Source organism: Aquarana catesbeiana, linkage group LG03 (genome assembly GCF_042186555.1).
Source record: "Aquarana catesbeiana isolate 2022-GZ linkage group LG03, ASM4218655v1, whole genome shotgun sequence".
In the NCBI taxonomy this organism is placed as follows: Eukaryota; Metazoa; Chordata; class Amphibia; order Anura; family Ranidae; genus Aquarana; species Aquarana catesbeiana.
In genome coordinates, this window is record NC_133326.1 from 679,138,176 (window position 1) to 679,151,987 (window position 13,812).

At 41.9% G+C, this 13,812-nt stretch overlaps 1 protein-coding gene across 2 annotated transcripts in view; it reads right to left on the reverse strand.

Moving 5' to 3' along the window:
* Positions 1-200: 200 nt before the first annotated feature.
* LOC141133511 (uncharacterized) overlaps positions 201-13,812 on the reverse strand; it is a 44,274-nt gene continuing 30,662 nt past the window's right edge. For both annotated transcript variants that reach the window (XM_073622935.1, XM_073622934.1), the window contains exon 5: positions 201-495. In XM_073622935.1, coding sequence (XP_073479036.1) covers positions 335-495 — 161 coding nt within the window. In that variant the 3' untranslated portion in view covers positions 201-334. The remainder of the gene's footprint in view (positions 496-13,812) is intronic.

A 13,812-nucleotide genomic window follows, 5' to 3' on the forward strand; every position in this document is an offset into this window, starting at 1 on the left:
AATATATATATATATATATATATATATATATATATATATATATATATATATATATATATTCTCATAAAAACAGGCACATTTACTTTTGTTCAGCAAATGAAGAAAAATTATTTTTAACAAAAAACACTGTGCTCCATTTTTTTCAAAATCTAAAAAAAATTGTTTTGTTTTCATAATTTTCACCTTCTTTTTCTCTATAAAAAAGGATGAAAGTTTATTATTGACAGTATGGTATCAAATTAAAGCACTATCTTTTTCCAATAAAGCAATATTAGGAGGACAAAATAAGAAGCAACTGCTAGACAATTGTTATATAAATGCTAAATTATTTACATCAGGTGGATCTCTTGGTGTTTTTGGTTCTTCCATACACACAGCCCAGGACCACTAGGATGACAGCGATGAAGAATTTTATAGCCACATATGCTGCTAGTACTAAAGCTTCTTGACCAAAACTGGACATCTGAGGTGGTTCTGATGGTTCTGTAAAATATTCTGTAAAACAATTTGGATGTATGAATATATCGTAGAATCAAGTACAATATGTTCAGGTCATATTCAAACTCAACTTTCATCAAAAAATATGACACATGGGGGAAACTGTACTAAAACGTAGACATGTGCACTACCGAAAAAATTGTTTTGTTTCATTTGTTTTTTTTCATTTATTTATCAGATCATTCATTATGATCAGCATTTGTTATTTCGGATCATTCGTAACTTTGGATGCATTTGTATTCATTACATTCACGAACAGTTACTTTAGCCAAATTTGAAAGGAAATTCTAGTAGAAATGTAAATCTAATCTATTCCATCTATTATCTATTATCTGAATGTAATTGATTCGTTAAACTTGTAGGTTGAATCGTTTTTTTCTTTCGGATTTTCGTTCTTTTGGGTTTTCGTTCTTTTGGATTACCATTCGTTCTAACAATTCGTTTTTGTATGCATGCATCAAAAGAGTCTTTTGTCCATTCAGATGCTTCCGAATGAACAAATATCCTGAATTTTGTCCTAAAATGAATTTGGAACTAAACTAATTGCACATGTCTACTAAAACTGGAGCACACAGAATCTGGTGCCGCTGTGCATAGTAACCAATCAGCTTCTATCTTCAGCTTGTTCAATTAAGCTTTGCCAATAAAACCTGGAAGCTGATTGGTTACTATGCGAAACTGCACTATATTCTATGTGCTCCAGTTTTTGTAACTCTCCCCCATAGAATATATCAGCTACACACAGCATTATGTAAATTAATGAGTACACCCCTTATATTGAACTTTCTGGCTATCACCCACTTTTGGTTTTTCTATTACTTATGGTAAAAGTTAAAAGCTTTGGAGTATTTTCACTTTGGATTTTTTTTGTGTGCAACTTAAAGTAAAATTCCAAGCTAAACCTGGTCTTAAAAATGACCCCCAAGAATCAGAGCCCCCCCCCGCCCCAAAGCACCGCCCATGTTGGGGGCATGCCACCTGGTATGGTGTGGGAGGGGGAGATGCTCACTCGTCCCCTCCTTTTCCTGACCTTCCCGGGCTGCATGCTTTGATAAGGGTCTGGCATGGCATTTGGGGGGACCCCACGCCGTTTTTTTCCCAATTTTTTTTGCTGGCAATTCTCTTTTTACATGATTCACCGGTTGTTAAGGACGCAGCAGCCGGTTTCCTGGCCCACTCCTTAGCAACTGGCTATACACAGTGTGTTTAACCACTTGCCGACCTCCTCACGCAGATATACTGCGGCAAAATTGCACGGGCAGGCAAAGTAACGTATGGGTACGTTACTTGCCTCTCGCGGGCGGGGGGTCCTATCGAACCCCCCCGGTGCCCGAGGCGGTCGGCTTCTGTCCCCGAGCGATCAGAGGTGAGGGGGAGGCCATCCATTCATGGCCACCCCCTCGCAATCGCTCCCAGCCAATGACAATCTTCCTCTGCTGCTGCAATGTAAATGGCAGAGGAAGTTATGTCATCGCTCCTCGGCTCGGCATTTTCCGTTCCGGCGCCAAGGAGAGAAGACATCTGAGTAAGTGCACAACACACTTATGCCCCGTACACACGGTCAGATTTTCCGATGGAAAATGTCCGATCGGAGCGTGTTGTCGGAAATTCCGACCGTGTGTAGGCTCCATCGGACATTTTCCATCGGATTTTCCGACACACAAAGTTGGAGAGCAGGAGATAAAATTTTCCGACAACAAAATCCGTTGTCGGAAATTCCGATCGTGTGTACACAAATCCGACGGACAAAGTGCCACGCATGCTCAGAATAAATAAAGAGATGAAAGCTTTATAGTTTATGAAGTCCCGACGTACATGTTTTACGTCACCGCGTTTAAAACGATCGGATTTTCCGACAACTTTGTGTGACCGTGTGTATGCAAGACAAGTTTGAGCCAACATCCGTCGGAAAAAATCCTAGGATTTTGTTGTCGGAATGTCCGAACAAAGTCCGACTGTGTGTACGCCCTATTACAGTAAAACACACCAGGCACACTTTACACCCCCTGATCACACCCTGATCACACCCCAATCACCCCCCCCCCCATCACAGTGACACCAAGCAGTTTTTTTTTCTGATTACTGCATTGGTGTCAGTTTGTGACAGTGTGGTGGGACAGTTAGTGTTAGCCCCCTTTAGGTCTAGGATACCCCCCTAACCCCCCCCAATAAAGTTTTAACCCCTTGATCACCCCCGTCACCAGTGTCACTAAGCGATTGTTTTTCTGATTGCTGTATTAGTGTCACTGGTGACACTAGTTAGGGAGGTAAATATATAGGTTCGCCGTCAGCGTTTTATAGCGTCAGGGACCCCCATATACTACCTAATAAAGGTTTTAACCCCTTGATTGCCCCCTAGTTAACCCTTTCACCACTGATCACCGTATAACTGTTACGGGTGACGCTGGTTAGTTAGTTTATTTTTTATAGTGTCAGGGCACCCGCCGTTTATTACCGAATAAAGGTTTAGCCCCCTGATCGCCCGGCGGTGATATAACTTAGGTTTTAGGGTCAGATAGGGTCTGCGTCACCCCAGGCAGTGTCAGGTTAGTGCCAGTACCACTAACACCCACTCATGCAGCATACACCTCCCTTAGTGGTATAGTATCTGAAGGGATCAATATCTGATACGATCAGATCTATACTAGCATCCCCAGCAGTTTAGGGTTCCCAAAAACACAGTGTTGGCGGGATCAGCCCAGATACCTGCTAGCACCTGCGTTTTGCCCCTCCGCCCAGCCCAGCCCACCCAAGTGCAGTATCGATCGATCACTGTCACTTACAAAACACTAAACGCATAACTGCAGCGTTCGCAGAGTCAGGCCTGATCCCTGCGATCGCCAACAGTTTTTTTGGTAGCGTTTTGGTGAACTGGCAAGCACCAGTGGCCTAGTACACCCCGGTCATAGTCAAACCCGCACTGCAGTAAAACTTGGTGACGTGGCGAGTCCCATAAGTGCAGTTCAAGCTGGTGAGGTGGCAAGCACAAATAGTGTCCCGCTGCCACCAAGAAGACAAACACAGGCCCGTCGTGCCCATAATGCCCTTCCTGCTGCATTCGCCAATCCTAATTGAGAACCCACCACTTCTGCAGCACCCGTACTTCCCCCATTCACATCCCCAACCAAATGCAGTCGGCTGCATGAGAGGCATCTTCTTTATGTCCTCCCGAGTACCCCTACCCAACGAACCCCCCCAAAAAAGATGTTGTGTCTGCAGCAAGCGCGGATATAGGCGTGACACCCGCTATTATTGTCCCTCCTGTCCTGACAATCCTGGTCTTTGCATTAGTGAATGTTTTGAACGCTACCATACACTAGTTGAGTATTAGCGTAGGGTACAGCATTGCACAGACTAGGCACACTTTCACAGGGTCTCCTAAGATGCCATTGCATTTTGAGAGACCCGAACCTGGAACCGATTACAGTTACAAAAAAAAGTGTAAAAAAAAAAAAAAAACACAAAAAAATATACAAAATAAAAAAAAATAGTTGTCGTTTTATTCTCTCTCTCTCTATTCTCTCTCTATTGTTCTGCTCTTTTTTACTGTATTCTATTCTGCAATGTTATATTGTTATTATGTTTTATCATATTTGCTTTTCAGGTATGCAATTTTTTATACTTTACTGTTTACTGTGTTTTATTATTAACCATTTTTTGTCTTCAGATACGCCATTCAGCTGTAGTGCGGATTTATTTATCTTGACAGCAACAGCGTTTGCTCCCACGATATGTAAAGCCGTGACTCCAGCGGAGGTGATATATGCCGAAGCATGGAGGCAGCAGGGGCGGAGGAGCGATTTAGTCTTAACTTTTGGGGCGGATGCCCCCATGCTTCGGCATATATAAATAGTGCATGTATGCCCATCATTAGAAGTGGGTGGATGAAGGGAGGTATTCTAATGGTGGGCATACCCACCAATCAATCTCTTTTTTTCGTTCAGCCCACAGGCTGCATGAAAAAAAAAAGATTACAATATATGCCCAACAAGGACCAGCAATGTACTGGTATGTTGCTGGACTTTGAGTGGTTATACCAGAATGATGGCTGCAGGTTTAGGTATCATCTTGGTATTATTCATTTCAGCCAGCGGTCGGCTTTCATGTAAAAGCAATCCTAGCGGCTAATTAGCCTCTAGATTGCTTTTACAAGCAGTGGGAGGGAATGCCCCCCCCCCCCACACTGTCTTCCGTGTTTTTCTCTGGCTTTCCTGTCCCAACAGGGGACCTGAAAATGCAGCCGGTGATTCAGCCAGCTGACCATAGAGCTGATCAGAGACCAGAGTGGCTCCAAACATCTCTATGGCCTAAGAAACCGGAAGCTACGAGCATTTCATGACTTAGATTTCGCCGGATGTAAACAGCGCCATTGGGAAATTGGGAAAGCATTTTATCACACCGATCTTGGTGTGGTCAGATTCTTTGAGGGCAGAGGAGAGATCTAGGCTCTAATAGACCCCAATTTTTTCAAAAAAGAGTACCTGTCACTACCTATTGCTATCATAGGGGATATTTACATTCCCTGAGATAACAATAAAAATGATTTAAAAAAAAATGAAAGGAACAGTTTAAAAATAAGATAAAAAAGCAAAAAAATAATAAAAAAAAAAAAAAAAAAAAAAAGCACCCCTGTCCCCCCCTGCTCTCGCGCAAAGGCGAACGCAAGCATCGATCTGGCATCAAATGTAAACAGCAATTGCACCATGCATCATGTGAGGTATCACCGCCAAGGTCAGATCGAGGGCAGTAATTTTAGCAGTAGACCTCCTCTGTAAATCTAAAGTGGTAACCTGTAAAGGCTTTTAAAAATGTATTTAGTTTGTCGCCACTGCATGTTTGTGCGCAATTTTAAAGCATGTCATGTTTGGTATCCATGTACTTGGCCTAAGATCATCTTTTTTATTTCATCAAACATTTGGGCAATATAGTGTGTTTTAGTGCATTAAAATTAAAAAAAGTGTGTTTTTTCCCCAAAAAATGCGTTTGAAAAAACGCTGAAAAATGAAACACCCACCATTTTAATCTGTAGGGCATTTGCTTTAAAAAAATATATAATGTTTGGGGGTTCAAAGTAATTTTCTTGCAAAAAAAAAAAAAATTTTCATGTAAACAAAAAGTGTCAGAAAGGGCTTTGTCTTCGTGGGTGATGTGTGACATAAGCTTCTAAATGTTGTGCATAAAATGCCAGGACAGTTCAAAACCCCCCCAAATGACCCCATTTTGGAAAGTAGACACCCCAAGCTATTTGCTGAGAGTCATGTCGAGTTCATGGAATATTTTATATTGTGACACAAGTTGCAGGAAAAAGAAATATTTTTTTTTTTTTTTGCACAAAGTTGTCATTAATGATATATTGCTCAAACATGCCATGGGAATATGTGGAATTACACCCCAAAATACATTCTGTTGCTTCTCCTGAGTACGGGGATACCACATGTGTGAGACTTTTTGGGAGCCTAGCCGGGCACGGGACCCCGAAAAACAAGCACCGCCTTCAGGCTTTCTAAGGGCGTAAATGTTTGATTTCGCTCTTCACTGCCTATCACAGTTTTGGAGGCCATGGAATGCCCAGGTGGCACAACCCCCCCCCCCCCCAAATGACCCTATTTTGGAAAGTAGACACCCCAAGCTATTTGCTGAGAGGTATAGTGAGTATTTTGCAGACCTTACTTTTTGTCACAAAGTTTTGAAAATTGAAAAAAGAAAAAAATTTTTTCTTCTTTCTTTATTTTCGAAAACAAATGAGAGCTGCAAAATACTCACCATGCCTCTCAGCAAATAGCTTGGGGTGTCTACTTGGGGCATGTTTGAGCAATATATCATTTAGTGACAACTTTGTGCAAAAAAAAAAAAAAAAATTGTCACTTTCCTGCAACTTGTGTCAAAATATAAAATATTCCATGGACTAAACATGCCTCTCAGCAAATAGCTTGGGGTGTCTACTTTCCAAAATGGGGTCATTTGGGGGGGTTTTGTGCCATCTGGGCATTTTATGGCCTTCAAAACTGTGATAGGTAGTGAGGAGTGAAATCAAAAATTTACGCCCTTAGAAATCCTGAAGGCGGTGCTTGATTTTCAGGGCCCCGTAGGCGGCTAGGCTCCCAAAAAGTCCCACACATGTGGTATCCCCATACTCAGGAGAAGCAGCTAAATGTATTTTGGGGTGCAATTCCACATATGCCCATGGCCTGTGTGAGCAATATATCATTTAGTGACAACTTTTTGTAAATTTTTTTTTTGTCATTATTCAATCACTTGGGACCAAAAAAATTAATATTCAATGGGCTCAACATGCCTCTCAGCAATTTCCTTGGGGTGTCTACTTTCCAAAATGGGGTCATTTGGGGGGGTTTTGTACTGCCCTGCCATTTTAGCACCTCAAGAAATGACATAGGCCGTCATAAACTAAAAGCTGTGTAAATTCCAGAAAATGTACCCTAGTTTGTAGACGCTATAGCTTTTGCGCAAACCAATAAATATATGCTTATTGACATTTTTTCTTACCAAAGACATGTGGCCGAATACATTTTGGCCTAAATGTATGACTAAAATTGAGTTTATTGGATTTTTTTTATAACAAAAATAGAAAATATCATTTTTTTTCAAAATTTTCGATCTTTTTCCGTTTATAGCGCAAAAAATAAAAACCGCAGAGGTGATCAAATACCATCAAAAGAAAGCTCTATTTGTGGGAAGAAAAGGACGCAAATTTCGTTTGGGTACAGCATTGCATGACCGCGCAATTAGCAGTTAAAGCGACGCAGTGCCAAATTGTAAAAAGTGCTCTGGTCAGGAAGGGGGTAAATCCTTCCAGGGCTGAAGTGGTTAAAGAGAAAAAAACACACAAAACGCAAAATGCATGAAAACTTCATGTAAAAACGTGGGGTTAAAAGTGCAAAACACACCAGGAAAAAGCATCAAGCGCAGCTGCAAAGATGAGAACCTAGACTAAACCTCCACCACAGGGAGTGACTATTTGGGCACTGCCCAAGGGCTCGGGGTCAGTAAGGTGCCCTGTTCCCAGCATCTCGCAGAACTATGCTGGAGTTTTCACTCATTATCCTCCCTGGGGCTCGCTACTCTGGGCGCCTGACCCTTCACAGCATGGGATCTTATTCCACCTGGAGCAGCCGGCAGCAGCGATGTCATGATCACACAATGAGTGTCTGGAAGGGGGGAACTGCCATCCTCTGCCCTCTACATAGAGGACATATAAGATTGTCAGAGTGAGGGATCGGGGAACAAGTGCATACCTCCCGACTTTTGAACTTCAGAATGAGGGACACTTAAGGTAGGAAGTGACTGGTAGCGTGGTACATGCACCACTGTAAAAGTGGGTGTGGCCAAACTCTTAACAGTGGGAGGGGCTTAATGGTTACAGAGTTTACAAGAGTGCTAGATACAGAGTACAGGGTTCTAGAGTGCATTATGTAGAGGAAGGTGAGTTCTGGAGTGTGCTATGTACAAAGTGTAGGGCACTGGAGTATGTTATGCACAGGGTGCAGGGTTTTGTAGTGCATTATGTACATAGTTTAGAAGAGTCCTAGCCACAGAGTGCATGGTCCTGGAGTGCATTACGTACAGAGTGCATGGTCCTGGAGTGCATTATGTACAGAGTGCAGGGTCCTGGAGTGCATTACGTACAGAGTGCAGGGTCCTGAAGTGCGTTACGTACAGAGTGCAGGGTTCTGGAGTGAGTTACGTACAGAATGCAGGGTTCTGGCGTGAGTTACGTACAGAGTGCAGTGTTCTGGAGTACATTACGTACAGAGTGCAGGGTTCTGGAGTGAGTTACGTACAGAGTGCAGTGTTCTGGAGTGCATTACGTACAGAGTGCAGGGTTCTGGAGTGAGTTAGGTACAGAGTGCAGGGTTCTGGAGTGAGTTATGTACAGAGTGCAGGGTTCTGGAGTGAGTTATGTACAGAGTGCAGGGTTCTTAAGTGCATTACGTTCAGAGTGCAGGGTTATGGAGTGTGTTACGTACAGAGTGCAGGGTTCTTAAGTGCATTACGTACAGAGTGCAGGGTTCTGGAGTGAGTTACTGTAGAGTGCAGGTTTCTGGAGTGTGTTACGTACAGAAAGGTGGGTTCTGGAGTAAGTTATGCACAGGGTTCAAGAGAGCGCTAGGTAAAGAGTCCATTCATCTATTGACATCTCACTATTGTACCTATCCTGAGCTATAACCTCCACATATACAAAACCACACACATACAAAACCACACACACATACAAGACACACACACACGCACACACACACATACAAAACCACACACATTCAAAACACACACACATACAAAACCACACACACACACACAAAACTACACACATACAAAAAACATACACACACATACACATACAAAACACAACACCTCTCCTATGCCCTCCCCTTCCCCAAAGCTCTACCATCTTCCTCATGGTTATCTTTGTAAAAGTACCTTTCTGTGGCTAGCTCTGTCACAGCTTTGTTTTCTTTTTCAGTGCACTAAGTCAGTGCACACTCTTCTAATTTCCAGCTCCCAATCTCCCCTATCCGAGCAGGAAGGAGATAAGGATAATGGTGCAGCTCACCCCCCTCCTCCCCTCGATCATGCTGCACTCACAGACCAGCTCTTGTCCCCGCTCTCAGTGCAGAGCAGAGAGGGTGCTATAGGAGCCGTGGGGGAGAGCTGTTACTTTTAATTTCAGAAGCAATGCTGTGAGTGCAGGGCTTCCACATAGCTGAAAAAAACACTGGTCAGCAATGTGTACGTGCGGGCTGTTTCCCTATAGGCGGATTTCTTGACAAAGGGGTGGGTATGAGTAGCAGTCCCGCCCATCCTCGACATCACGGCTTGAATTTTACAGCTGCAGCTGTACAGAGCACACCCAGCGGGTTTTCTGGCCAATTGGTGGCTGTACTTGACATTCACACTTGCACTGGAAGTTGCTATATAGTTAACAGATGGCATCTACAAACTATGGGATAAATTTATGGACTTTTTATTTTTTTTTTATTAGTAATGGCAGTGATCAGTGACTTATACTGGGACTGCGAAATTGCAGCGGACAAATGTGACACTAATGCCGCGTACACACGAGGGACTTTACGGCAGACTATGTCCTGCAGACTTTTCGACGGACTTTACGATGGACTTTCCGAATGAACGGACTTGCCTACACACGATCAACCAAAGTCCAATGGATTGCACATGCTGACATAGGACCGGACTAAAACAAGGAAGTTCATAGCCAGTAGACAATAGCTGCCCTAGCGTCGTTTTTTGTCCATCGGACTAGCATACAGACGAGCGGACTTTTCGACTGGACTCAAGTCCATCGAAGATTTGAAACATGTTTAATTTCTAGGTCCGTCGAACTTTTGGGGAAAAAAGTCTGCTGGAGCCCACACACGATTGAATTGTCCGGACTCCGGTCCGCCGGACCAAGTCTGCCGTAAAGTCCGGTTGTGTATACGCGGCATAAGTAACACTTTTTGGGGACCAGTGACGTTATTACAGCGAAGGGGGGACATCAGGGGCAATAAAAGGGTTAAATGTGCTCCCTGGGAGTGCTTACTAACTGTATGGGGGGTGCTTTGGCTGTGTGAAGACAGAGATCTGTGTTCCTGTTTAACAGAAACACAGAATTTCTGTCTCCCCTACTAGCAGAGTGATGCTCTGCCTCTCCCATGAACAAACGGCGGGTCCCGGGGGACATTGGATCCACTGATTGGCTTCTGCTGTGTCCAAACGGGAGTGGGTCACCAGCAGGGTGTACGTGCGCCCCAGACTGAAAGTGTCAGACCAAGTTCATAGTTTAATCCCTGTTTGGTAAGGATAGTCCTTGTTATATAGAGACGGTCCTTGTTATATAGAGACGATCCTGGTTATATGGAAATGGTCTTTGTTATATAGATAGTTTTTGTTATATAGATAGTCCTGTAATGGAAATTTGTAAGTTCTGTATATAATTGTATTGTATTTTGTATGTATCACACACTGCCCTCACTGTGCACACAACACTAATAATGTTTTCAGTACATGTTTACATTCTTTTGAGTCCTGATTACATTTAGCCTGCCTATGTAACGCCCCTTGTTACCATGAACGTAGAATTGTAATATTAATGTGATACCTACGTAATCATGTGCATAAAAACCTTCAATTGCGTCATAATAAAGCAGAACAGTTATTTGGAAAGATGCTGAGCGTATCTTTTGTGCCTGTTCCCTACTGCAGTAGTTATTATTAATTTGGAACCACTAATCAATATGAGGATAGGAGTTGCCTATCATCAATTTAACCAAGTCAGCATGGCGAGCCAGCCAGGAGGGGATTCCAGGTGACCCTGAGTATCCGAAACGAGGAGCTTGAGACGATCCGGGAATTTCTGATAATCAGCCGGCTGAGGTAAGCCTTTTGCTTACATTTGAGTTATCAGACTTCCTTGATCGGTAAGGCATTTTCGGGACAAAGGGTACCTATTTTACTCCCCTTAATGGAACTGTATTGATTGGTGGTTATATGTTATGTTGTCCCTGTCTACTGTCCATCGGAGTGTTATAAATAAGAAAGGGAAGAATAGTGCTGTTCACAGGTATATGTAGTACATCTGCTAGATAAAGTAGTTTAGAGGCAAGAGGGTATAGGCACACGTAGAGAAGAGAGAAGACTGGCTAGTCATTATGGGCATTGAATTAAGTAAGGGAATGAAGGGTGAGAGACCCTCAAAAATGCCCAGCGCAAGAGAAGCGCTATATATGAACTGAAGGTGCGGTTCCGCCTATACTGAGCCCCTAGATTAATGGTTAAAGTAGACAGGGATCCACAATGGATACCTGGGTTACCACCAAAGTCCACAGGGACTAAGAATCATGCAGAGTAAATAGCTAGAGAAACAGCTATCTATGTGAGCAGGATGGATCAAGGGTGACATTAACACTAGACAGAAAGGGACATTTTCATGTTAAGTTGTGGGATGAATTTGGGGTCAGGCACTACAACTATTAGAATCAGAAACAGAGAAATTAGAGTTAAAACAGAATACTTTATATGTTGTCAGAGAGGGAAGATGGGATGAGCACTGTGGCTGCTCGTCTGATCATAGAAGCTAGATATAAAAGATATGTGAACAAAATAAGGAATGCAGAATTTAGGCAGGGAAATATTAAAGAGTTAAAAGAAAGTGAGAGAATGATATGCATGTGTTGTGTACAAATGGGAAAAAGTAAGCTATTTTAGAGAGATATTGGTGTGTGTGTGTGCGAATAGTTCTATCCCTTGTGTGTGTCATGTACACAGATGTGACCCCCTCCTTTGTGCTCTCATGAAAGAATGTGGCTGGGATGAGAGGTCAGTGATAAGCTGGAAGGACACCATGCCAATTCCAGTTTTTTTTAGACAAAAAATTTATAACAAAATGTGCCAGGTTAAGGAATCTAATGGTAAACAATGTGATCACAATTCGTTTGAATCTGTTTTCCAGACATGATAAAATGAAGGTTACATTTAACCGTGTATTACACAAATTGAATATCCTTTGATAGTGGAAACACTGCATTTAAAAAAGGGAAATTAAGTAAAATTAAGTAATAATGAATATTCATTTCTAATATGAGTTTAACAATTTTATTAATAATATAGATATATTGAAACTGGTTTAGACAACCTTTGGTTGGAAATGAAATTCAGGTTATTGGGGAAATTTGTAATGAATGGGATTAGTTTAGATTAAGATAACAATTTTGTCATTTTACATTTATACAATAAGCCCTTATTGAGAGAAAAAAAGATTAAGATGAGGTTGTTATTTGGAATACAGCTGCCATAATATTTAACAAAGCCAAGATGGATGGGATACATAAGAAGCTTTTCTACAAAAATGAAATTTTAAGGTTTTTGATAATAACTTGATGTGCGGTCCATGATATGAGAGTAATAATAAATAAAATTTAAATATAACAGACCCATCACATCAAGTCCACACACCCTGTTAGGATAGATGCCACCTGCAGCCAGTTGTCTTTTAGTTTTTGATGCTTTCTGGTCCATCATACAGATTCTTGGTCCTTTTGTTTTTATTTATTTTTATTTTTTAAATCCAAAGCAGAATGTGTGGATTGTGAAATGATGTGCCCCTTTTTCTTGTAAGTACAGTGGTATAAGCAGAAGGATATTTTGAATTTATGGGCATCTCTGCATGACCACAAGGTATTGTTATCATTTATTATAATATTGCCAGGAAAAAGTTGTCTTTTGAAACATGAAACTGGAGTTCTTACACAAACAGCGTGATAGAAAACAAGCCATTGTAATAAATTTATGCAAGCTGGACCCAGTAATGAAGGGTTCACCCCGATATATCAGAGCTGTAGCTTTTATGCAAAGGTGCTATTAGACAAAGTTAGATATTGTTTTGGTCAAACATTTAATTTTTAATGGTCCGACATTCTGCGCAGCAAATATACAGCTAACTAAATGTTTGTCTAATGAAAGGTTTAAAATATGAGTTTGCTTATGTACAAATCTAACAATGAAAAATGCGTACATTTGAATCCAGACACCTTATTGCCTTTATTGGAGGAGGCTGGAGACAAAGGAAGACATGTGTGTTAAATTGATGTGGGAATCAGCTGCTGTGAGCCCAGTGCGGGACACACTCCCTGAAGACCCAGATATTACATTTTTTGTAGATTTGAGTATGCAGTTTATCACCCAGAAGGATACTCTGTATTCAAAGTCATTGGATCCTTTTTCCCCAGCTCAAGAAGCAGAGCTCCATGTTTTAGCAAAGCCTGTGAGCTACAAAAAGAGTGTATATTTATATAGATAGTCGAGATATAGAGAGCTTTTAGTTTCATTTGAAGGGCCAGAAGTTTGTTTTTACTTCGGCAGGTAAACCAATAAAGCATGCCAAGTTAATTTGATTGGCTGTTTTCAGCCTTCCAGGTTCTTGCTGAGGTAGCCATATTAACTTTCACACATGGAAGCAGACCAGGTGACTAAGGATTCTGCATTTACAGCCCCGGACACTTGATGGGTCTGTGCAACTCACAGATTCCACCCTAGTTCTGGCCCAGTATAGCTGGGATTAATAATTCAACTTTAAGGACCCCAGAATGAGAAGAACAAGTGGTCCACAGGGGGCAACTTCTTATGAAACAGGACTTTGGGAAAGGTGATCATTTATGTCTGCCAGCCACTCTTTTCCCTCCAGCTTGACACATGGACCGTGTCATGAGTCACAAGCAGTTATGGCTGCCTTAGTAAATGAGCATGGGATAGAGCCAGGGTTCTCCACAGTTGTTTTTATAACATACCACTTCTTGTTTTACC